We start from the raw sequence: 27,157 nt of genomic DNA, 5'->3' as shown, positions 1-27,157 counted from the left end.
CTATTGCGCGGGGCAGTTGAGTCACCCGGATCGAGATCAAGGCAGGTTCTAAGTTGTGCAGCTGCTTGATACCCGGTCTCATAAAGCCAAACGTCTCCGCGCGCGCGTGTGTGACACTGTAACCTTCATAAAACACGCGCACTGCACGAGTTCTCGTTCTGGAGATTGCCGGAAAATTGTCTGCCGGATCACAAATGGATTACGACCAATGTCTAAAAGCTTTGACGCCTCGCTCAGCCTGGATATCAGATAGAAATGGACAGGAGACGTAAAAGCGTCGAAAAAGCGAAAAGATGCGAACGGGAATTATCATAGCGACACTATTCATTTTTTTATCAACCGAAGGTGAGGAGAAATTAAACGTTTACGGGTTGTTTCTTGTTTTACAGTCAGAATGTTATGTTAGTAAGCGAGGACCCACAAAATAATGGCGACCCACTACGCAAATGTCTTATTTAATAATGCAGAATTCAATTTGCTGATGCACAAGCTAAACTTTAGTTCGAAGAGAAATCTTGGTTGATAATTATCTAAAATGGTATTTCGTATTCGGGGTACATAGAAATAATTTACAAAACGTAAGCCGGCCTGGTCCTTTCGCACTAAGACTTGAGCTTTGTTATCAATATTGCAAAGTACAAAAAATGGAAGTTTCATATCATATTTTTATGAATTAGTAATCATAATTCCGAATTTTTGTCTGTATTGTAAGCAGGGTCCTAGAGTAGAAAGGTCATTTCGTTGAGAAAGAGAAGTGGTTTTTAAAGATTTGTGTTTGTGTGTGTGTGTGTTCAGCTTTTAAGATTAATGCGGTTGCAATCTAGATACAACCAAACATCCATCATTCAAGCCACTAGTACTTGGCAGTTATGAGTGTTGATTTTTAGTGATAAGTCCACTCTTTGCTTAACATCAACTGTCGGCCCGGGTAACCATGTTGTTTCCAAATGCTTATCACCTAAGACGGATATAAGTAAGAAAACAAAAAGGTTTTGGATGAAGGGAACGAGCTATAGGATTAAAAAATACCTGGTTTTTTTCTTAAATTCATTTTATGGTTTTGTTTTGATGCTGAACTTTTTACTAAAGAAAAACGAAAAGCAAAAATATCTATCTATATCACCTGCATTTGTTTTGATCATAAATATGTCTCTGTTTGAATAAAAGGGCCCTGCGTACAATGGCCTCGTTAACTGACAGCTGGTCGCGTTACTGCCTGTCCTGGGGCTACGGAAACAATATAGCCTCGACGTTTCGTCCGCTCAAAAACCTGGATGCTCACCCGATGAAAAAACACAATCCCTGGATAATTAAAAATTCAAATCCCACAATAACAATTGCCGAATTAAAATAATTGAGTAACAACATCTCCACTTACTCAATAGCCATATTTTGCATTCATAAGATGTATTATGAAAATTACAAATCCTGCGGTCTTTATTCGACCATTCAAGTATCGAGGAAAACGGCGTATTGACTAAATGGGTCTTGAATGTGTTCTATAGCAATTAGGGTAGATTATTAGGGTAGCCCCCGTTTCAGAAAACGACTTTATATTTAATAAAAAGTATCACCAGTATCGGGCATGAATATTCGTGAAGTTCCGCCCAGCTCATAGGGGAGCGCATCCAAGCATGCTGGAAAATTTGCAGTCTTGCAGTCGGATGTAGCGAGCCCATTTACCTTTCTTATATAGACTGGAGTATCGAGCGGGATGTTCAAGATCGAGAGGAAGTTGCCTCGGGCCGGCGTGTCGTTCGAAATGCCGTAATTATACCGCGACGATTTTAAATGAACTTACAGCCCCTTTAACAATCGTTAATAACGATGCATTGTCAATCAGGCGCGGTGACGTCGATGACGTTAAGGTAGTCGGTGTAATACTATCAGTTGGGTGACAAGCGGGGTTATTATCTACTCAATAACTACACCACTTAAAAAACCCGTGTTTACCAGGCAGCCAACTCGCTGCTGTAATCGTACGCGTAATCGTGACGCCCCGGGTTCGATTTCATTCGAAACAACGAATAAGGCATCGAATTATCGATTCACCAATTAAATTTCTGTCAAACGAATACTTTTCTTTCGTTTCAATTATTTTCGATGAGTTGTTTCTATTTCGCTCTCGAATGTGCCACCGATACTATACGCGGAGAAAACGTCGTATATTTTGCGCTTTGCGATATCTAGAATAAAGAAAAAAATTGAATGAAATATAACATATTAATATGTCTTAGCCGAAGCCGGAAAAGTTTAGCTTCTGAGAATATCATTCTTCACTTTTAAATGTCATTGTTTTTTGTTGTTGAGTGAGGAAAGCAGCGTACACGCGGGAATCAGGCTAACACCTTTTTGAGGTCTTAGAGAACAACACTTTAACCCAAACAACAAGACATAAACATTTTTTGGCATGATCACGATTGGTAGAACACTATATCCGTATTGACGCGATGTAGAGAGAATCCCACAATTATAATAAAAAGTAAAATAATTATCCCTGAAGATGACTGTTAGGATATAGTCGAAACGTTGAAATAAACTACTATTTCGAAGTTTCATTTTCGGACTTTTTATTATAATTGTGGGATTCTCTCTACATTTTTGGCATGTCTCGTGAATGTGCGTATTGCTGGTCCGAAACATGAAACACCGTTTACGCGAAACGCTTGTTTCGATTGCTGTATGCAAAACTAGATACAACGAAACACAACATTCAATCAGTGAAATCCACAATTACTGATATAAATATAGCCGCAAAGCAGCGATAACGGGTTTTCCGCACAGCCTTGTTCGTATTCTTACTCTTGTGTGGATCTGCGTCGACCACGAACGCGTGTACGCTGACGCAGCCGCGCCATGCTATGGAAATGAAGGGAATTTAGAACAGAAAACCCTAATTACTTTAATAAGATAAAAACCCACTATTTACAAATTAAAAGAACTGTAAAATCGAGAATTTATTCCGACGATGATCTCTAGGGTGAGATCGAAACGTTGTTCTTATAATTTAGATTGTTTCGATAAATAAATTCTCGATTTTAGAATTCTTTTAATTTGTAAATTGTGGGTTTTTATCTTATTATCTGTTCACCACGTTTAAGTGTGGTTATCGTTCTACCTAATTACTGTGTTCATCGCTTGGTGGTGCTGCAGGTTTGTCAAGGTGTTAGTTTAGCTTTTCGGGGTTATCTCATGCAGTTTACGTTAGGTTTTCGACGCCCGCGCACAATTTAGGCCGACTTTTAATTAGAGATCTTTCTAAGAGTCTTGCCGACGCGTTTAACGTCGTTCATATTCCGCGGTTTGTCTCGGCGTATTCGTTTCATTGCGCAGTCGTTCGCGATGAACGGATTAAGTTTTACTTAATCTTACTTTTAGCCGGCGCGCATCGACGAACCCGCGCTTAAGAAATATGTTCGCGATCAATAAATGATCCGACGCGCTGGTTGCTATCCTGCAATAGTAGAGATTTAATTATCGCGTAATAAGACGCCGATAGACAAAAGAAGGCTGATGTATGCTTTTACCTTAATCAATCCATACCTCGCGTATAAGTTTGAAAACCCGACGAACACAAGGCGTTGCGGTTGCTTTTAATCCCTGTTTTCTATCGGCCATCTTTTCGCGCACAATCGCTCTGAAAACACCGGCACCCGCGATATCCGATTTGTAACTTTTCAACTGCAAACGCTCTGAGAATTTTCGATGATAAGGGGTTGAATAAGTCCATACGGATTGTAGAAATTTCAATCCATTCTGAAAATTAATATAAAAAAGAAAAATTGTTCATCGAGAACAAAGTAGCACAATCTCGACTTAAAAAATGGTCTTACGGGGCCGGTTTTATAGACTGGCATTACTTTTAACCACTTTTAACCATTTCATTATCAATTGAGTTAGCCCCCGGGTTAAAGGTAATACCAGCCTATAAACCGGGCCCTGGTGAAATTAGATTGACCTTAGCTATTCGGGGTTTTTCACACAATCATTTAGATATTTTGAAATATTTTTAGGGGTCCAGGCCTATTTTTGACCGAGAGGCGGCAGATCCGCCCTTTAAAGATATACAGCACAGCGTACACGTATAGTTGAGTCGAGAAGATACTCAACATCGGTGTTAGGTGAAATGAGAGGGAAACCTGATGATGGTTGATAGTCTTTAGCCGAAACGTTGCTCGAAATATGCTCAAACACACTTCTATTCAAGAATTGAATTTATTTTGGGATTCATCTCACGTATAGTTGCTAAAATTGCCATCACAAGTTATATATATAGTGTGATATGATTTTTTCAAGTGAAATTTTTTTTAGAATCAATCAATAAGCAAATATACGTTAAAAATGTAATGATATCAAAGTGAAGGACTGCTTTGAAAGAACCGTTAGCATACACATGAAAGCAGCCCTAGAAAAGAGAGAAAGAAATATATAAAATGAAAATACTATGAATATCTATTATAAATCCCATAGATTAACTCACTACAGGAAGTCACTACACTAACCTCACTACAGGAGGAGTGCTTCAAAGTTTCAGAGAACCAGAGCCCGGTTTTATAGACTGGTATTATTGAGTTAGCCCCGGGGTAAAAGTAATACCGGCTCCCGGGTACCGGTGTCATAGAATGGAACGCCTCCTCCTTATTCGTGCCCCCATTTACAGTAGATATCAGGATTAAGGGTAAGGGTAGGGTCAACGGCTCCACTATGACTCTCCACTCAATCCGTCAATCTATTGTCGGGGACATCTGATATCGGCTGCGTCTGACTCTAAAAGAAACCGGGACGAAACGTGCATCATTTCGAGATAAATGACGATTTAAACGCGTATTTGGCTGCGAGGTTCGCGTGCGTGCTCTGGAGACGATGTTGTTTAAGTTTGTCATTCACCTGGAAACTGGTCGTCAATTATTTTCCAATTGCTCGCGTAATTGGTTAATTTCATGCCGTATTGAACCGCGCTGATGGCAATAAAGCCATTTTCGTAGTAAAATTCTATCCGGTGCGATCACGTCGTCGGCTAGTAAAAACTATAACGAATAAACCATTTTACAGTTGCTAAAACGCTAACTTTCCTGGAGAAATTTACTGTAGACCACGATAATTGGAGGTCCCTTGTATCTATATATATGTATATATATATATATATATATATATATATATATATATATATATATATATATATATATATATATATATATATATATATATATATATATATATATATATATATATATATATATATATTTTTTTTTTTTATTAACGTGTATCTCGATAAACAAGCCAGCCTATAATAAGGCTTACAAGACACATTGACATTTACAAGTACAATCACATCGTGACGCAACGGCGTTGGTGATGTCATCATAGTAGAAGAACAGTATTGCTAGTCGACATTTTGTTAGGATACTCTTTTGTCCTGTATCGTTTGGTCATTTATTATCTTTCTTTCTTCTATCATATTTCGTTGGTCCACAGATGGATTTTGACAACAATGGAAGCGTTCAAATCGTGTTTCCATCTGGTTTCCATTTACGCAAAATTCATTTGTCAAATTTGCAACGATGCGACACGAAAGCGATATAAGAAAAACGATATCAAACAACATCTTAGACTCGATCAACTTTTCCAAAAAAGTTTTCCTGAGGGTCCAGTTATATAGCGGTCGATACTCGCGTAAGTTGATACGCACAATATAGTGACCCATGCAAAAGCGTACACATTCCGTGGCCTTTCTGTTACTCAATACTAATTCGATTAATCGTAGAGTTTACCGCGTAATGACCGTCACACAATTTTTAGCTTCAAGTCATACCGGTAGTTTCCAGCGTGTTAATAGCTGACCCCGAAGGTTTGTCGAGGTAACACTGATGGCGAAAGCTACTTTCTTTATTGTAGTTAATTCTGCTCTTGAAGCCAATTGATTTTAGCGCTGGGTATATCGATGTTTATCGCGCGGCGATCTCGCAGAAAAACCCACTCGCGATACCACCCGATAAGGGAACTGAAGTACCCGCCAGTCAGTATTCGTCAATTACGTCAATGACAACTCAATTACAAGTCAGGAAGCCGTTTCTAATGTAGAAAATTAGCCGTTCCGTCATTGTTGGCGTCTTTTGTTTCGAGCGATTTATAAACAACCTCTTAACTGCGGTAATACTCAAACCGCGAATGACAAAGAGTTTCGGCGAAAATAAACGATTCGAAGAAAGACGATGACTATAAAATATTCCGCCGTCAGGTAATCTGATTTGATAAGGGATTCATTAATGAAAATGTATCTCAACCGCCTGATTTATCATGTGTACATTTTATTTGCAAAATGGCGCGAAGGCAAAGTTTGCTCATGATTCGAATCGCGACCGGGATTGGTTTTCAATTTTATGTGTGTACCTAATTCGTTCGAAAAGCTAGGATTGGCTTTAACTTGCGTGTAATACGTAGCCAGGGTATATATGTACGGAACATGAGCATTTTAGTTGTTCGGATAACGGCCTCTATTTCCATTGGATTCGTACGTTTTCTACCCCTTGCTTGTAATTACATATTCATATTGCACATACGTGGCGAATAGATATTACTATTGCACTGGAGGATCTGGAGGCAATTCAAATCAATTACAAGTTTATTGCTTTGCTCAACAAACGACATTTGCACAGGGTACAAAAAAGAAAAAAATACAAGAAAATGACAGGCTTAAGTTGAAAATAAATGAACATCATGATTATGCTACAATAAAGTTCAGTGAAAATAACGAAGTATCCTACTCGTGTTTCTCCGAGGGAATGCTTAGCCACGTTGTCAGGAGGGGCGGAGGCAAGGAGTAACTGACAACTGATAAGTAACACGTGACTCCGCGTGATCTCACAAAACATTTTATTCTCTACAAAAATAAAACTCATTTAAAAGGGCAGGCCCCGTGGTTCCTTATACTATATCAATGTGCTGATGAAATAGAAAAGTACTTTTGGAACATTTCGTTGAGACTCAAAATGTATAGGGAAAGGAAAATCATAGGTCGTCCTAAGTTCTTTATTGATAGGCAGAAACAGCGATCAGGATACGACAGTGTGTATAGCCCGAATTCGAACGGCGCTCGAGTAGAATGTGTCTCAATAAGTGTTGGGACGCTGTTGGTGCTTTTCATTTCCGCGACTGCTGTTCGTGGCTCTTCGCGTAATCGTCTACTTCAGGTTAAGACAATTGTTCCCTGAAGAGGCGTCATGACCTAATCCACTCATACGCTTGGTTAATCGTACAAATAGCCACAAATCACGGGAGAATTCGCGAGCGCGAAGCCGTCGCTGTCACTTGGCAGGCATCGCTGCTACTGCTCGAAGAGAAAATTTGCAGTAGCGCTATCGGGAATGAACCAATTTTGTCCTAGAATATCCTCTTCTTCAAAATCCTCGAAAATAATTTCTTAAACCATTTCTAAGGATAAAACCAAAGTGCTAACAATTCTATAAAACTATTGCATTCTACAGACAGCTCCGTAGTCAATGCAGTTTCATACGACGAAGGTCAAAATTCCTCTGATTTTTTCCATACTGTTTTTCTCAATGTCTGACTATTGATAAGATATATCAAAATGTTTCAGAAATCTTCTACGAATACTGTTTGCGTTTCTTTTATTACCCTGCGGTGCAAATATTATGTTTGGACCTTGTACTACTTGCGCAAATGATATTTTCTACGAAACAATAGGCTAATCGTATATTGTTTAACCGTTGATTGAAATGTCACTTCAAAATGTGAAATATACATCACTACAATGGAATAATCATCGCATTCGCGTAAAACGCGAATCTCATCGTCGTACTATTTAAACTCGCAATTTATCCCGCAATGAAGGCGCTATTTATTTCAATCAGCGCTAAGCGATTTTCTAAAATGAAAACAACTTCACTTTTCACGATCGCTTCGTGATTTAAACAGATTTACGTCAATCGCGCCGGATCGAGGCCGATGACAATGAATTCTTCGCGCGCGACTCGCTGAGAGAAAGCAGCTATACGTGGAACGTATATATTCGATTAGTACTAGGGCGAGCTGCAATTTCGAACAAAAACTTTTTTCCCACGAAGACTGATGTGGCCCTTTCACCAGAGGCGCACGTGCCGGGAGTGAAGTAGGGTCTTCGACATTGAAATGGGGAAATTACAGCACAAAATACAGTTGATTAATCCTCTGATGAACCGCTATTTTAAGGAAAAAAAAACATGTTTTCAAAGTCAAACTCCCTTATTTGTTTTCAGTCACACCTGTCTCAGTAGTGAATTTGGGGCTTAGACTTTGAAAGAGGGAAATCGGACTTCTTGATATACGTAGATGAATGGGGCGCGAATTTATACGTACATTTCTATGTTTTTCTAAATCGAAGTACGTACGAACACACCATTGCCGTATTCAATGTATAAGTTTGATTAAAGGTCGGTCTATCGAAAGTGTCGTTTTATTGAGACGATCTATCACGACAACTGGCTATATCACGGATACGGGCTACTGCTGCTGCTGCTGCTGCTGCTGCTGCTGCTGCTGCTGCTACATTCATCTCTCGACGACTACCGACTCTATTAAATCGTTCTTATCAAAAGTTGACTGGAAAATTGTTTGCGGTGACTATTGTCGATGCGAGCGTAGATAATAGCGCCGGCTATATGAGTTGATCTGCTGGTAAATAGAACGGTCAAATTAACCGCGGATAGGGGATCAATCGGTAATGATGTGGCTGGTTAGACACGGGCTACAGTTACAAGCTGTAATACTGATACGGTCGCCATGGCCATTAATAATATGCGATGCGCTGGACCCTTGATGAATAGTTCGCTTGCGGTTGATTATTTTACGCGCTAGCTGCTTTACCATACGTAACACAATGGACGCCTGTGGGCGCGCAATACGGGCGGGCTTCAGACTTCAGACTTCAGACACAAAACGTACAGTTGGGCCACCTACATCCCGTAATATAGCGTTCGTTTTCTAACGCAACTAAAACCGACACTAATTGGATTAGAAATGAAGTTATCAAGATTTGAAATAAAAGATTAAAAGAAACCATCGGAAAAGACGCTATGTCCGTGTTATGACGATAACACGTAGAGAATCACACAATAATAACGAAAATGTTTCCTTGAGCTAGTAGTTTATTCAACCACCCGCAATATGTCTAGCATTTTCAATAAACTTTTTAGCCATACATTCGTTTATTGCGGTACTTTACTATCATCGTCAAGTGATGTGTCTTTTATGCCTTTTTGTTATCTTTTGCATTTTCACTCTAATTCTTGATATGTGCATATCGTTTTCACTGTTTTAGATTAGTTTATAGTGGGCTTTAATCTTATGATCCATTCTCGATGCCTGAGTATTTGGGCCATTCTATCCAACAACCGACGACATTTTTTATTAAGTTTTTAAAAAGTTAAATCACGATGATTTCGCTGATTCGTCGAAGGTCGCCAACGGGTTACTTTAATAGAATCTGGTAAACTAGGTTTCATCGAGTATTCAGAAATATTCTATATGATTAAGATTTCATGTTTCAGGAGGATACGTCGCTTCATTGACGAGAAAGGCATGATTTATACGATGAATGGATTCGATAACAAATCATTAACGATGATGGCTTTTTAGATAAGTCTCTTTTAGCGTGGACTCTCGAGTCATACCTGTGCACGGGCACCCCGTCCAGTTTCTACATCACCTTTTAGGCTAAATTTAATATAACGCGCCAGCGACGGTTTAGCCATCATCATCATCAGTGCTCATCTAATTCAAACTTTCAAAGCGACTGATTCGAACTAACCGTGGCACGCACAGCTGGCGGGCGCGCGTTACCCCTCGGCGCAGCGAGCTCTCTAAATCGAAATCGAAAAGCAAACGCAGCGTGACGCGTTTGTTTAATTGTGAGCGTATCCAATTAATATCGCATATACGGATAATTGAATCAGAGATGGCGTGTGTATTCGATTGGATTGGATTCGACGATGGATTTGTGCGGATGAATCTATTGACTTTATGGCTCGATTATGATGACTTTTGCGCTGATGAAGTAATTTTACGCGATTTCATTTCGGCAAAAGTTACACGACATAAACTTCGATTTTGATGACTCGTAAATATTGTAAAACCAGCTCTCACCAGATGGCGTGACGAGAAGTAGGTCGCCCGTTGCCGAAATTAGTCTATGTTCAATCAACTTTGAACTGGATTTTTAGACTCCCGAATCCATACATTATCACAGCACCACCAAATATACAATTCTACTTTCATTCTTCTACTCGGATATCGGTAACGTCATCTTGAATAATTTATTCGTTTAAGAGAAAAGTTAATTTGGAGATATTTGCTATGTAGAAGAAATCGAACGCGGACGATTACGATTACGATTTTATTCATACTCCAACCATTTCCATGGTACATGGAGGAAAACTATTACATATGTATATACAAATATTTACAAACAACACTTAAGTGATATGAATTTAGAGAATGAAAAAGTAACAAAACATGTATACATTAACTATTTACAATACATATATATAACTATTGGAGGGATCTAAGCCGGTTTTATAGAATTTAGCCAATTGGACCATTGGGTTTTGCATAATATCAAGGGCATTAAAGGTATTCAAATTCAAATAGTTTTTGCGGGGTTCATCAAGTAAGGTACAGTCAAACAGAAAATGGGATTCTACATTACAAGCGGGGCATATTCTATCAGCTCTGTCTAAATGAAGGTTTGAAAATTTGTTCACAGGTAAAATATTGGACCCGACAACTGACTATCTACTAGCGACACCTGGTGGATCCTCGCCCGCTATACGTGGAATCTTCGATTGCCACAGTAGCACTGCGGGTAACTCATTTTTTATGTGCTTCATTATTGTTTTTTTCAGTATGTTTGGCCTTGTATTTTCCGATACCGGTTTACAACGTGAAAATTCCGCCGAATCTACAGAAAAACAGCAACATCCTGAAAGTGTTCGCCGTTCAAGATGGCGACGACGTCGGAAACGTGACGTACAAGTTGGAGTATATACCGCAGATACAACGGCTGTCGACCATGCAGGAAATGACGGGCCAGTTCTCGATCAGACCGAGCACTGGTTGGATCTACCTGGCCCGCGAGACCTACTTTCCCGACGGCCTCAAAGGTAATATATTGTATCCACATACGTTTAAAAAAAACCGTCACATAGCCTTACAAAACAATTCCGAAGACAAAACATTGCAATCCAAGACCCAGCTCCACAGTTCGTGAACATTTTAAACCTTCATAGTCGAAACCTTTGAAACGAACTTATTAAGTAGAACTTATCCAAGTTGAAAGTATCACCTGGAACTCTTTTCGGAAAAAGTTGAAATCTAGGAAATCTCTTTTAGGAAATTTAGGAAACCGATCGTGAAGCTAGTTGTCATTATTTGTCGATTTACCTTGAAGCACGGTCTTTGAGACTGTGACTTGGTTGCCTTTGCCCATACGCTCAATCTCAATCTAAAACCAGCACTCGACCGGTTTCTGGTTGAGTTCAACGTATAGTAAAAAGATACACGTCACACAACGCGCTGGTAATAGTTAGTGTTAAATCATCTCCATCAATATTAGCAGCGTGTCACCGTCAGTTCCTGTGCATGTGTACACTACCGTCAGACGATCGCGTGAATATAAACGTCTTAAAAGCCACCCGTAAATGGTCGCACCGACCGGGTAAATAATTGTAAGGTGCTGACACAATCATTACGAGCAAAGATCACCCCGATGCTGATGTGTGTCGTTTTGTCGCTCTATCATCGGTTTTATCGTTTCCGCGATTCGGTTTTTAGCGTGCACGTTACGCGTGTCACCTTTGAAGGATACTCTAGCCCAAATTCACGAACAACGCCGCCGGCGAAACCTACTGTGGTGATCGAGGATCCGCCTGGTGCGCTTTTGTGCAGCTGTAAATCTCACCTGTACATAGATTTCTAATCTCCATCTACCTAGAAATGAAAGAATGTGCCCAATCTGCAATGTTTTTTTGGGGATGCATTACATTTTCTCTTTGATTTTACCCTTCTTACCGAACTTCGCAATACCATTCCGAATTTAGACACATTTAGAAACTTTAACATATCAAAAACTCCAAATTTTCAATTTAGCACAATTCATTAAAGATGGTTTAGATGCATATAGATCCCTCCTGTAGTCTGTCAACTGTAAATAGTACACTGGATTTGTATATATTGTAAATAACCTTATTACGTTTTCGAAATCTTTTTATTTTTCTCTCGATATGTAAATATTTGTAAACAAAATCACTTTTTTACCCTTCACGTACCATGGAAAAGGTCGGAGAGTAATAGAATTATCGTATCTTAAATTATTGCTAAAATCAAAATATCTAAAAATCTCGCGAAAGGAACACAAATCTGGACTTACGGTCGATGAGAAATGGAATGACAACGAGTTTTTTCCTATAAGTTTATCTTTATATTGTGCATGATCATATTGTTCTCTACGGGATCCGGGATCGAATTTCACAGGCCCTGGTGATCCAGCTCTACGCCCATCCATCATACACTACACCGGCCCTGACTCACGCTTTGAAACATTCGTTGACACAGATCCTTGTCTTATTAATGATTACGATATCGTATATTATTTAGCGGATGTTTTAGATATTATGTATTACAGCTTATATCTATAACTCGTGGTGACTGATCGGAAAAACTTCCCGGCTTTACCCAGTGTGGTTCGAGGAAACTACCATTCTCGTCTGATTCTAAGGATTGGATTAAAATGCAGAAAACATCGTGTAAATTCGAGATTTTTCAGCTGATTATTGTCGAATCGAAAAAGATAGTTGAATAGCCACACTCGGATCTAGACAGCGAATAGATTTTAAAATTTCAAGATTAAAACCCTGCGCTTATTTAAATATCAAGAATTACAATGAAAGCCAAATGACACGAGGTTTCACAGACTCTCTTCAGAGACCATCGTCGTTTGTGAAAAAATACATAGAAGTTTCAAGCCTCGTAAACTGCTTATCACCTATAAGACTCACTCTAAAATTTAACTCAATTAGCTTGTTTTCCTATTCATTTCTTTGATTCTTAGTTTTCTTGTTTGTTACGTTCTTTGTCCCTCTCGTATACATAGTTCAACATTTTGAAAGGAAACTCACACTTGCACTGTGTGTTTAACTGATTGCAGTGTTCTATTACGGACACGTACTCAGATAATTGGGACCGTTTAACAAACTGCTTGTTTTTCATTTTCGGCACCTTCCAAGTTCTTTCAGGCGTCGCGCAAAGACAAATTTCCTCCACGCGCGATGGCGGTTTGTCATCTTCGAACGCGCGTAAACTCGAGTGTTTACTCCGAATCGGTTCGGCTTTCTTCGCGATCACGTTCGATTGACATTGCGAGCCGCGGCAATTCGTTTCAGCCGTCGATTAAACGGTAGTTAAACGATAAAGTGTTCGGTAAATGCAGCGACGAGTCGGAGGTGCGATGAAAGATGCGTCGCGTGTATGTTATTATCGGGGTAAACACGCGAACGGCGAAATCTTTAGTGGAAACCCGTGTATCGTGGCGCACCTTTTTGAAGCAACTCGTCGACGGCGCTCTTGTGCTCTTCTTGAGAAAAATCTGTACGAACGTATCAAAAATGTCTGATCGAAATGATTAACCAATCCCGACTTCTCAATTGACAATTCACAGTTTCAGTTTATGCCTGATATGACTTTATGTTAGATGTAGACTTGATACAGTTCTACAGTAGAAAGTTCAAAATTAAAAAAGGAGGTTAGAATAACTTCGTTTCCAATCACTTTTATCGACTCGTGATGTAGCACAAAAATGTAGCCAATTCTAGGTAAATTCCGAAACAAAGTCAGAAATTCGCTACTGAAAAACAAAACTCGTTTCGTGTCTATACTATGGACAAATTTATATTTCTAGGTACTGCTTTGGTTTTCAACATGAACCTCACCGCTCAATGCATGTCCAGAATGACTGGCCAAAAGATAACGGCCGTAGCCAAGGTTAAAGTGCACCTGGAACTGGACGACATTAAAGTATCGGAAGCGTGTCACAGCACGATCAAACGACTGAAACAACGATTCTGTTTCGACGATGGTCCGTCCCAGTATCACATTCTCGAGAACGGAACGTTCGCCATTTTCACTCGTTTCAGATCGGCTTTTCTGGCGAGAATTTGTCCAAGATGGACGACTACGTATTCGATATTGGCAGGTAAGGAAGGCGGTAACGTAACGCGGTATCAATCCGGCAGGCACTCGCCGACTGGGATTCGAACCCTATGGCTTCGTGAGACCTTCCACTGCACGAACCCCTGCCTGGCCCCAGTGCACACGTCGTAATTGTATCCTATCACCATTGTATCCTATGCCAATATTATTTTAGTGATATCCCATCCTCGTTTGTCAGGGTTTGATTGACGCCAGCCAAAGCTCTCGCCAACACAAACCCTGGCCGCAAACCGTTCATTGGTCTATTACATTGCCCATGATTTCTTGGGCGGACAGATTGCCGCTGATTGGCATGTATATAGACTGGTGGCCGCTTAGCGGCAACCTATCCGCCCAAGAAATCTTGGGCAATGTAGTAGACCGATGAAGGGTTCGTGACCGGAGTTATTGTTGGCGTAAGCTTCGGCGGGCGGCAATCAAACCCTGGCAAACGAGGATGGTCATATCCAAGTGTCGTTGCCCGAATGCATACTAGCGACACCTGTTGGATTATCGCTTACCATGAGTGGATCCTCAATGGCCGCAGTAGCGTTGAAGTTTCCAAATAACCATTAAGGATGATAGTAATCTATGTAATTTCAGATTATCGTAACGTAAAAGCCGCGGCAATATTCAGCATAGCGAACAGCACGTCCGAAATGATGGTCACGCGGGCGCTCGACTGTGAAAAGGAGGAGAACGACGGTGAAGAAGAGGATGACATGCAGTCCGGGAGCGTGCGGTCGTACTATAAATTCACAGTCGTCTGCACGATCCGTTTCAACGGCAGAACTCGCGCGATTACGACTAAACCAATCAGCGTCAACATCGGAGACATAAACGATAACGAACCGTTGTTTTATATCAAGGGAAAACCGCAGAAATTTCAAGAGTCTGACATACCACCATTAAAGGTAATCATAAAAGGGTAAAATTCTCAAAGCAAACCTATTGTTGTGGCGCCTGTAACAGAAAGAATGACCCGGAAGTTGTCTGTGATTGGCAGAACAGTGTAGCCAATGATAGACGCGGTTACAAACAGCAGCGCCCGCTGGCTAAGAGGGCGCTAGCTGACGGCCCGGTTGTCGCGGCGTAAATATTGTTATGCCCCGCTCCGATGCAAAACCCTCTTTTCTGGCAGTGGCCGAGTCGATTAAGATGTTCGATATCTGCTCTTAATTCGTGAAAGCGAATCGATCTCATCGATTTTATTTACTGTTTCATCGCGTTCGCGTTTCAGAATCGTTGGGCAGTAGTTGTGTCGGATAGAGACAGAGTCGGCAACGATAACTACACTTTCAAGATTGAAAACGACAAAGAAAACCTGTTCGAAATCCGGAAAGGATTGCTGATGCAGGGAACGAAAAATCAGTTCATAGTTGCAAGTACGTTCAATTCCACTTTTTTGTAGTTGAAGAAATTATTCAATTTACTGAATCCGGGCAGTTATTTTCAAGACATTTTTTGTAAAAATTTAAGATGTTGTCCTCCGAAACGGCACGCTGAAGAAAAATCTGAAAGACTATTCGATAACGGTCGTTTTTAATGATACGACTCTGCGGGTCAGACCGGGTGAAACGGCTAAACGATTGGTAGGTATACACACACGCATTATAAGGCGCTACTAGATATCTTAGTTACTTTTCAGGAGCGGATCTGGGGTATGATTCGGGAACTTAGCGATGTTAATATTGATAGAAACGCACGTATCATTTTGTACATATTGAAGTCTTCATAAAATCGGCGATGAATTCCTTTTTCTTTTTGGATGTTCCAAATTAAACAATGTACGAAGAACTTTTCTAACGAGAAGATACACAATATCCGTGTATGATGATGACGAGAGAAATCCCCAAAAAACAAAGCCAAAATTGAAAAAAATTCTATATCAGAATGATTGTATTTGAGGAGCGACGTTTCGGCTAACAACTGTTAGCCATCATCAGGCGTACAGTACGCCTGATGATGGCTTTCCTAACACCTTAGACCTAACCGTGTTAAAATTTCACAGTAACTTAAATTGCTGTAGATAACATCATCCTAATTAAACTTGCTAGATTTGTAAATGTTGGCCACAAATTTCTCAAGTAAAATAACATGTTTACGTATTTGTTATCTCCGTTATTATTCTTATATACTATTATTATTCTTGTATATTTGGAATATAATATGAAGTGTCCGGGTACCTGAGCAAATCATTTGAGAATGAATTACTTTCCATTTTCCAAGGAAAACATGAAAATTGTATCCTAACATCGATAAATCTTGACCAAATCTCACACTTTTTGATGGTATTCTATGAAAATCCGGCGGGGGTTCGTCGCTACCCCCGAATCCCCTTCCCCTCGGCACGGGCCTCGAGAGGGGTTAATGAAACTGTCAGAGTATGGTCCGTGCGAATGTGTTCGTGACCTCGACTTATAAAAAAAAAACTTTTGAAATGGCTCTCATGAAAAATGAAACTGCCAGAGTCCGGTCCGCGCGAATGCGTTCGTGACCTCGACTTATGAAAAAAAAAATTTTGAAATAGCTTTCATGAAAAAAACGAAGAAAAACACTTCGTGGGTTTCTACCCAATAGACGTCAGGCTTGACGTCATACTTTGTTCGCCAGTCAGTGTTAGAGACAAATTCCTAACTATAACCAATCAGTAACTTGAAAATAGCTCTCAGAATTGAGACAATGCGTCATTACTTTCTCCGTATTTGCGGGTTTTTTTTCGTATATTGAATTTTGAGAACAACACCTCATGGGTTTCTAACCAATAGAGCGAAATGATAGTATGGTACAAAAATTTGGTTTCAACCATCGTACTTTTACTGTCAATCGATTCTTGATTCGACACCCAACATATACCGTTTGACGCTTATGAAAACCACAACGACGCGATTAAACCAAAAAGCTGGACGTCATGTATTAAAAAGAATTGCCGTCGAGTTCGGACCGAAAAAACGTACGACGAACTTCAGAAAATGAAATGCGTGTCTGGTAACCGGGGTTGAATTCACGAGTTGTGTCAGTATGCGTGGCTGGTGCTGATAACACGGCTCCTCGCAGCTGCTAAGATCGCCCGGCGTCACGCGAACACCGAGCTCGAAAGAAATTGAAATACCCTTTTTATGCGGAGCGGAGGATGATAGTTAAATATACGTGAGATTTAAACGAAAGACAATGAGGTACCGGTACACACCACCAGACGGCGTTACTATGTGTTGCGTTTATGTAAATAGACGTAAAACTGTTAGCAACTGTTAACATTTTACAACAACTTGAAACGCTGTAAATAACATCACCCTAATTAAACTCACTAGATTTGTATTAATGTTGTCCTCAAGTTTCTCAAGTAAATTACATGTCAGTTCTATGTATATTTTGTGGTTTCCTGATTCTCTTCGTTAAGTTTTGAAAATATACATTTCTATTGGTATGAATTCTTGTAACCTCTATTTACCAACGTTTGGTAAGAGAGAAATAAAACTATTCTGTTGTATTCTATTCCAAATCATATTCGGTTATCATAATTCGTGCTTCAAGCGTGCAAGAATGTACCTATCTTCTGTTCGTATTTTTTTCCTTAACAGACGATCATAATGTCACTTTGTGGCTAATTTTACAGGCAAAAGCGCGTTTGAATTTCTCACACCTGAAGAACGTACCCAAGACAAACACGAGAGCGGTCGACCAGAGCACGTTTCCCCGCCAGAGGGCGCCGATTGTTTCCGCCCCGGTCCCGGTCGATCGTCCGATGCCGAAGCCCGGTTCATCCCGAACTATAGTCGATCGCCCGGTCGGAAGACGTGTCGGTGATTTCGATGGCACGTTGGATCCGTACCCGGCACCGGACCCGCAGAAATTCTCAGCACCGAAGATATCCCTGAATAAGGCTGGACCGACGGTTTTTAACTCAGCCGCGAGGTATTCAAGGGTAAGACATCTTCATTCGTATCTCGATTCATTTTAAACGCTGTTTGAATCGTGCCATGTATAGTTTCGGTTCATCGTAGTGCTATCCTAATTTGAAAGCTCCGAAAAAGATTACTGTAATTGTTAGATATTCAAATAATCGGTATGATAGAGTCTGATGGCACCGCAAAATCGAATATACATCTGAAGCAACATCAACCAGTTGGTCGACTGAAGTGACCACATGATCGAATCGTTACAGATTACTCGATCAATTTCCAGGATTATGCTATAAATTTTTCCTGGATATTGCTCGCTGAGATTAAAATCGGCTCAATCAATTCACAACGCACTGTCGAATAATCATAGAAGTCCCAAAATTCGAATCTTTTTACGGTATGATTTCATGGAAACGATACCACACAACGTTTCGGCTGTTGACTAACAGCCACTTGATGATGGCTGTTAGTCAACAGCCGAAACGTTGTGGTTTCGTTTCAATTGATTATATCGCATCAAAATTCGAATTGTGGGACTTCTTCGATTATCTACAGTGTACACGGATTATGGTGTTTCATTCGACTACAATCACTGTCTAATATCCGAGGAAGACTCGATAAACTGAATCGGCTTCGTGCGAGTTTTGAAATCTCTTTAAAATAAACCTGCTTCATATCTAGGTCTACGACGTCGGCAAACTGACGAAGAAAAAGTACGACAAACGGCGTAAGAACTTCCAGATTCTCGGCACGGGAGCCGACATCGACGGCAGTAACCTGATATTCGGTATTACTCCGCGTACGGGAACTATTTACATAAAAAACGACGTTAGTTTACGCAATATGAAAACGCCTACGACGTATTTGTGGGTCAACGTGACGGATGGCACCGTGTCCGAGGATATAATGGTTTCAGTAATGTTTACTGATGATACTGAAGTCTACATTGAAAATTGTGGTAGGAACTTTCAAACGGCTTTCTTTGCTTTGTAAATCTCGCTTATTCATCAGTTATTGGTGGAACTCTTGTATCTTTTTGGACACAAAGGTCTACTAGAGAGGATTACATTTGTTTCATTATCATACCATTAACATATATTTGCTTACGCAACAGATCAATAAAATCCCAGTATTTCATGCATCCCTATTATAACATTAATCTATTCCAGTGATAATTATAATAAACAGAATTCCCATAGCACAAAACATCCTGTAGAAACAGTTCTTATGATAGTCAAAATTAATTTTCTTTCTTCATAACTATCGTCAAACGGTTGACTAACTCTCATAATGATATCGCTTGCTCGATTACAGAAGTGAGTTGTTCGGCGTTTCAAACTCGTGATAGTTGTGAGACTGACTGCGGATACGGTGCTAAACGCGGTCGATGTATGATAAAAGATGGATTGGAATCTGGCTTATCTACGTGTACCCCTAGTGCCACGTACTGTCCTGATGGTGTCTGTGATGAACTCGAGGAATTGTTCCCGAAACTATGTCCTCAAGACTGTGCCAAACCGAGTACGTATCAGTGCGGTTGCCCTTATACTTCTAAGGGTTATGGAAAATTAGTCATTTACATGGTGCAAAACCACGCATTATTTACTTTATCAAAAAAAAAAACTAGATACTAAAAAGGTTGATTGAAAGTGTAATAGTCTGAATGTGCCTACCATGGTTCCGTATTCGAAGATGACTATAAGGATATGAGGAACTGTCGAATGAGTATGTAATATTTTAGACGATACAAACTGCTGGAATTCAGGGGTTGGTTCGGTATCTAAAAAACCTTTCGTGGCTCTTTGTTAGAGATGAGAACGCTCTAAGAAATTTTGTATAGCTATCTGTACTTTATTTCGCAGGTAAAAACGATGACTCGGACGCCCGGCGAAATTCGTCGGACGGATGTAGATGCTACGAGAAGGAGTCGTGCAATTGCGTAACGTGCGAGTGCGGTGATGATCCTATAACGACCACTAGTACGGCCAGTCCGCTCAGCATCCCGCCTGTAGCTGTTCGCTATAACGTGCCTAGTTTCGACGAGAACGGCTCGTTTCCCGCCTCTGGCTCGTCGTTAGATGGCGATACACTGAAAAGTAAGTTTGCCTGTTTTGCCATCTTCCCTCGGCAGGGACTCGAACCTGGTGGTATCGTTAAACTCAGCAACGGTACGAAACCCTGGCCGTAAAAAAAACTTGCCGCACGAATCAGATTGCCCGTTGTATATAATCGCTCGGGCAAATTTCACAGAAAACTTTGAATGGAAAACCCGGGCTAAAATAAAAACGGATTTATTTTAATAATGATACCATCTAAGTTGTGCGTGTAGCTGCGCACTCGGGCAAGTGTGGTAAGGTTTCGTACCGTGGCGAGTCTAGCAATGTCATCAGGTTCGAATCCCTGCCTGGGAAGATGGTTTAGCCTGACTTCTCGTCGCATTGTTTGCCTTCATGCCGCGCATTTACGGGGTGAATATTACCGCGTTATTTCAACTTTCAGATTATGTAAATCATGACAATTGTGATAAAACGTGTAAAACAGTGATTGGATTGTGTATCGGCTCTGTGTTCATGTTGATACTAGTCGGCGTTTTGGCTTATATGATACACATGCACAGAGTCCGTAAAGCCGAAGATATGAAGCACGTGTCCAGCGCCGTGTCTTTGAACGCGATACCGTCTGACTATATCGAGCCCCGTACCGACCACGCCCATCAACACGCGCAGGAACAAACCACCGAGCTGCAACCGTCATCGAACAGCCTGGCCGCCCAGTCGTTAGAATGGACGGCGCAGCTTATAAGCCAAGGCGTACCGGTAAGATACGATAGTTCTATCATCTCTGTTACGGCCTGTGATAAATCCTGTCGCCACCCGGATTCGAATCCTTAAAAACTCAATCCTCAGATAAAACTCTATCTTCAGTGAGAAATTCTAAATTGTATCTTGAAAAATGAAAAAGTTACAGCCGATGACGCAAAATTACCACAGTTTTTGTTAGGCACCATCCTAAAAGTGACGTATTTTTAAAAAACTGTAACTGTGTTCGATTGTTGCAGCCGAGAAAAATGAAATAATAAAACACCACCAGAAAGTAGAAACGGTCACCTTTCTAACGATATACCACTTAAATCTTTGTGACAAAAGAGGGATGAATGACAAATCGCGCTAGAGGTTTTAGTTCAAAAAATGTGAAAATCTTTCCAACAATGCGGGACCCGCGGGACCACCTCAAAATGGCGCCTGGAAACTGGAAACTTCCCTATTATCAAGACCAGTACGCAAAAGATCCTTAGCTTATCTAAAGGAAGGGTAGGGAAGAACCTAGACCACTTATCATTTACGGTACAACCCGCGTCATCGTAGTGCGGTCGTTTCTTTAAAAATGCATTCCACATCATTACAAATCTTGTGTCGACTAGTCGTTTCTATGATCGAAATAATTTCATGATAAGTTTGTTCTTACGAAGCGGTATTTCTCATTTCTAGACTGATCCGAAGTGGGAATTTCCGAGGAAGAATCTCGTGCTCCGTTGCACGTTAGGAGAAGGAGAATTCGGAACGGTAGTTCAGGCGGACGCTTACGGGTTGAACGGTCCTAAATCACACTGTATCGTCGCCGTGAAAATGCTCAAGAGTAAGCGGATTGGTTCTTTTAGAATTCGTCGTAAATCTGTAAGGCAGATCCACGTTCCAATTGTGACTACCACACCAAAAATTAAAAAGCCTTTTTCCAACGTCATACTTCATTTGAAGGACAAGGGCTACCTTCGACCCTCACTCAAAAACCTATCGGGTTTAGTGTTCTTGGAAAATATATTCAGAAAATCTGCCTCACAAAACATCAAAACATTTTCTAACGCCCTTCTAAACCGGTTCTGTCTTTCTACAAGAAGATGAGCAATTAAGATTTTTTCAGTACCTTATGTACGGGCACGTGAGGCACCTGCAAGAGCGATTACGGACTCTTGTTGATGTATTGTCATTGTTGTAGGTTGTGCGACTATGTCCGAATTCCGTGATCTGTTATCAGAATATAATTTACTCAAAGACGTCTCTCATCCCAACGTCATCAAATTGCTGGGAGCTTGCACGAACGACGGTAGGTGGCGTAGAGCTCACTAAACCGGACTTTTTTACTAAGAATTTTTATTTCGATGCCATCTGGTTCGAATCCCTGTCGAGGGAGTATGGATGGACTGTGCTCAAAGTGGCGATTGGGGAACCCAGAATGATAACGGATGGGTTTATTTTTCCAGGTCCATTGTATCTGATAGTAGAACACTGCGAACACGGGTCTCTCAGAAGTTACCTGCGAAAAAATCGAAACGTCGAATTCTTGTACATGGGAAAACGATCTCAACCGCTGCCGCCAGATGCCGCTGCGGCGGTAGCAAACGGACAAATCAGCGACTACATCGTCACGTCACGTGATCTGATCTCATTCGCCTGGCAGATTGCGAAAGGAATGCAGTACCTCAGTGAAATGAAGGTGCTTGATTTAGAAATAAAATCATCAAAAAATTTCTATTTTCAGATAGAAATAATGTACTAAATGTATAACAGCTAAGGATGGCCGGATGTTTGAACGCCGTAATCCGGAAAAAGAAACAGCAAGCCCTTTAATGATACCTAGAGTGACGAACAGTAGAATGATGGCTAACGAAAAGAATGGTGGTCAGTGGGCTGAGGGATTACTAACGTATGATATTCTTTTACAGCTTGTACATAGAGATCTAGCTGCTAGGAACGTTTTGGTGGCGAGTATGAAAAAAGTGAAGATATCAGATTTCGGTTTGACCAGAGATATTTACGAGGCGGATGCGTACACTAAAAAGAGTAAGGTACGATATTACAAAACCCGAACCCGAGCAGCAACTTAATCCCGAGAGAGACCCGACCCAGAACGAACGTTTCTAATCCCATCCTCCCTCGGCAGGGAGTCGAACACGATGGCATCCCAACACTCGGCGACGGCACGAAACCCTGCCACACTAGCCCGAGTGCGTTCTTTTTCCATGAAATTTGCTTGTACCTGCGCACCCGGTCTAATGTGGCAGGGTTTCGTACCGCGGTGAGTCTCGATGCCATCAGGTTCGAATCCCTGCCGGGGAGGATGTTCTAATCCCAGAATGCGTTCGCCTTTTTCGACACCCAGTCACGTGATATTGCTGCATGGACTCAAAAACGAATTCGTTCTTTTTGCATACCCATAGTACAGGATCTTATCCTTGATCGAAACCGTGACTCTTTGTGCCCCTCTGATCTATCACGTAACTTCGACATATCCGAGAACGAATGCGGGCTTTGTATTTTTATTATCGACCCATTGTAAATACTATTATATCACTGTCATTGATGCTTCGTTATCTAATCCCTGTGTACGGCGCAGTGTATCGCCGCTCCCCGAACGAACGTGATTTTGTAAATATTGTCGATACGTGTCAATTCCTGCGTCGCGTATATACCCGTTTTACAATCCGCATATATTAACTATTCGTGATTGTGCCGGGATGCACGATGCGGTCGAGTTTTTGCTGGCGGGTTTAATGGCCGCAATAAATATGCCGTAATTGGCGAGAGCTAGTGCGGCGGAGACGATCCAGCGCGTAGGCAGCACGCAGTATCGCGGCACCACAGTGATGCAAGCATCTTTCCATTAGCGATTCCGAATGTCATGTTTTTTTTCAACGTCCGTTATTTATGCCCTTTTATCGCGTCGTCCTAAGCATAAGCTATAGCGTTCTGGACATAAGGCGCTATGTCCCGTTCGTTCCCGTAACAACTCCCAATGCTTACTGAGCACTTTCTGTTGCGGGGCGATCGTTAACTCGTGGTCGTTGATATAAAAACGACCATGTTATTGCGCTCTTTGTGAAATGGTTCGAGGCACTTGTCGACCCGAATAAACACGCTTGTTTTACACATTCGGACCGATTCCCTTAACTAATTCTAATTCATATACGCGTATCACGAATGATCAATGTATGTATTTGGAAATGATTAACTTTTTTCAGGGTCGAATTCCGGTGAAATGGATGGCACCAGAATCACTGTATGACCAAATATACACCGCTAAAAGTGACGTGTAAGTCTACTTTGTGATCGATTGCCTCTAAAGATGACCGTCTCCAAAAGATAAGCTAACAACCAGGCAATCCCATTGGATCTGCTGACAACTATACTGGTGGCTGCCAAAATTCGAACTCTCTCCCTCTCTCTCTACTCGTTTCCCAACTTAACTACTCTCTCCCTCTACCAAGTTCACCAACCACGTAATCTCTCCCTACCAAATTTAGTATGGTTTCTACAGAATGTGCAACCTCAACCACCACTCTCCGACTAGAAATATATTTCCAACCACCAACACTACATACCAAGTTTCTGAATCATGTTTTCTGAACTATTCCCTTAGACTAAGCTATTTGCATTTCTTGTTTTCTTCGTTAAAACCAACTCTTCACATTAAATCATTATTTTTATTTGTTATTTGTTTCCCCGGACGTTATTAATATTTATATCATTATTTGATTAACCATAGTCAACTATCATTTGGTATATCATATGCATCTCCAGTAGTGGTGTCCCGTTATTTGAACAGACTTGACAATTCAGGCTCGAACTAATGATTCTTTGTAGAATTTAGAGTGAAATCGTTTGAATCGTTGTCTAAAATGTAATTTTTTTTCACAGCTGGTCATACGGCGTCGTTCTTTGGGAAATAGCTACTTTAGGTACGTTCTCTGTCGATATCGATTTTACCGTTCTAAAAAACGTATTAACATCCGACTTCACTTGAATGTACGCTTCGACAATTTACAGGAGCCACCCCATACCCGGGTATTCCTCCCGAACGTCTGTACAACATCTTAAAGACGGGTTATCGCATGGAACGGCCGGCGAATTGCGGAGAAAAATTGTAAGTGAATTTACGAACTAGACAAGTTGTAATTAAGCAAGTAGCGTTCGACGCATCCTGATTTAATGAGCGTCGCACTCTGCCAAAGGGCATCGTACGAGAAATCCAAGAGAGCTAATTCCTCAAGGGAGCTTGGTCTACGCGGTAACCTACGTGCGAGTCGTTCATTAAAACCGCTGTCATACGAAGACTACCGATGTTTTAATTAGTGTTATTCGATTTTCGAAAGGTACTCGATAATGGTGAAATGTTGGAGCACGGCGCCGTCGGAGAGGACGCCGTTTTCGGAACTGGTGAAGATATTCGATAGCCTATTACAAGATAACGTGGTGAGTGGATTGTCGCCGAGCATCGAGACATGCGCGACAGATTAGATACATAACAAACAAACTAATATTAAGCCCCGCAATATCGTACGTAAATCTGATGAAGGTCTTTCATTCATGTGTTTTTTCAATGTGGCTAACCTAAACTAAACTATTTTCACATACAACTGCACAATTTCTGAATATTTCTTATTTTGAAAAAATTTCTAACCTTATTTTGAATTTTAGGATTATTTGGATCTGGTCGGCGCGGCCGAACGCAATCCAATCGTTGACGATAAAGATCAAGAAGTTAGTACCGAACGCGTAACAAACAGCGGTGAGTTATGATGCCTATAAACCAGAGGACACTTATATGAGTCGCTTTAATTACTGTTTGACGACTATTTATCATTGGTTTTTATCAGAGCCGATAGAGGAAACCGAAGAACTCGACTACGGCGAGTATGGCAACATAAGCATCCTTTCTTTAGACGCTAATTCGTATTTGTCGCCGAACGCCAGGAGCCGCGAGGATTACGAGAACGATCTGTCATTGGACGAAATCGGGTCACCTGACGGCGAGATGACGCGCCTATTGGTGCTCGACATGCCGCGCGAGAATCACGTGCCGGTGAAAATACCGAACGGCGACCTTGTTACAGCGGGCGACGAGGACGGAAACGGAGTTGAGGAAGATGACGATGACGACGAAGACGCGGGAGTTGTGAAGGACTTGTTGCGAGATGAAGTCGCGATCGAATGTGTCTGAATCAGAGCAGACGCTTATTAACATTACATTCAGTTTCCTATATAAAAATAAGGAAATCATGGCAATTCTAAGGGACCATTTTACAACATTGAACATTTACGAAAGAGGAATCCTCAAGTCAACAATAGAAATCAAACACAGTACAAATAGAAACGAGTCGGAAAAGATGACGTGAGCTTCATATTCATTCGACGTTTCGACCGTAACCCGAGGTTCATCTCCAAGAATACTAGGAAATAGTCGAAACGTCGAAAACGTCGAAAACTTCTAGCTCAAGGAAACTTTTCGGATTTGTTTTTCTATTTTGCTGTGGGATTCCATCGTGTATCATCGTCACAACACGGATTCAGAGTGTTATTATCGAGATTTTTGATTCCCTAGTCGTTAACGTTTTTTTTCCGGCAGAAACTAGCGTCACAATTCAAAATGCGGTTGTTATTACTCTCACGAGGTGTCTTCTATTTAACCTTGGCATTTAAAGCGTTAGAGAGCCGCTTGAAGTAAGAATATTGATTCGACTTTTTGCCCACGTGGAAAATCTGGAAAATTCATATTTCTTCGACGACTACACAACGCAAAAACAGCAGCTGAATTTTCAAACGTATCAAAATATTGTACTTCAAACTTTCGAAACATTTTCATCCGAGTATTTTTCCCCCCTTTAAAAAACTATTAGAATGCATTAATCATTTTTTTTTACTAATGTCGTCTTGAAAATTCGATCGGGAGACCGTGGTAGACGATAACGACTCTTAAATGTAATCGTGTCAAAGTCTTTTAAGCGGAAAAATTATTCATCCTCTTTCTTAGAGCCCAGGCAGCAAATTGGACCAATATCTAAACACTGATCAAGAGGAGCAAAAATATATAAGTAATTTTCATATGTCTGTTGAGTACGTAAGAATCTGTGTATTATTCTGGTTATTGTGCGTTGATTATCAAATTTGTAAATCTCTAGTCTAGTCTTGTTGATAATTATTATTTGTTGTTGCTTTTATTTCCAAAACTGATAATCGACCTGA

General features: G+C 40.8%; 1 protein-coding gene across 1 annotated transcript; it reads left to right on the top strand.

The window, feature by feature from the left end:
• The first annotated feature begins 132 nt into the window (after positions 1-132).
• On the top strand, positions 133-26,136 carry LOC141904450 (proto-oncogene tyrosine-protein kinase receptor Ret-like). The gene is made up of 21 exons (XM_074793039.1): positions 133-345; positions 10,899-11,156; positions 13,949-14,242; positions 14,842-15,152; positions 15,479-15,623; positions 15,718-15,830; positions 17,855-18,163; positions 18,822-19,098; positions 19,455-19,661; positions 20,003-20,236; positions 20,640-20,956; positions 21,629-21,776; positions 22,134-22,241; positions 22,399-22,631; positions 22,861-22,983; positions 24,157-24,227; positions 24,833-24,873; positions 24,962-25,058; positions 25,288-25,387; positions 25,613-25,703; positions 25,792-26,136. The coding sequence occupies exons 1-21, from the start codon at positions 294-296 to the stop codon at positions 26,133-26,135; spliced, it is 3,873 nt and encodes a 1,290-aa protein (XP_074649140.1). The 5' UTR covers positions 133-293; the 3' UTR covers position 26,136.
• Positions 26,137-27,157: the final 1,021 nt, after the last annotated feature.

The sequence above is a fragment of the Tubulanus polymorphus genome, chromosome 4 (genome assembly GCF_964204645.1).
Source record: "Tubulanus polymorphus chromosome 4, tnTubPoly1.2, whole genome shotgun sequence".
Classification (NCBI taxonomy): domain Eukaryota; kingdom Metazoa; phylum Nemertea; class Palaeonemertea; order Tubulaniformes; family Tubulanidae; genus Tubulanus; species Tubulanus polymorphus.
Note: the sequence above shows the minus strand (reverse complement) of the source record. Positions and strands in the feature narration are given on the sequence as shown.

Excerpts from the sequence above, each read along its gene's own strand:
- LOC141904450 (XM_074793039.1), top strand. The coding sequence starts at position 294 with ATGCGAACGGGAATTATCATAGCGACACTATTCATTTTTTTATCAACC. Across the intron at positions 21,777-22,133 it reads CGCCGTGAAAATGCTCAAGA|GTTGTGCGACTATGTCCGAA; the intron begins GTAAGCGGATTG and ends TCATTGTTGTAG. Across the intron at positions 24,874-24,961 it reads TTGGGAAATAGCTACTTTAG|GAGCCACCCCATACCCGGGT; the intron begins GTACGTTCTCTG and ends GACAATTTACAG.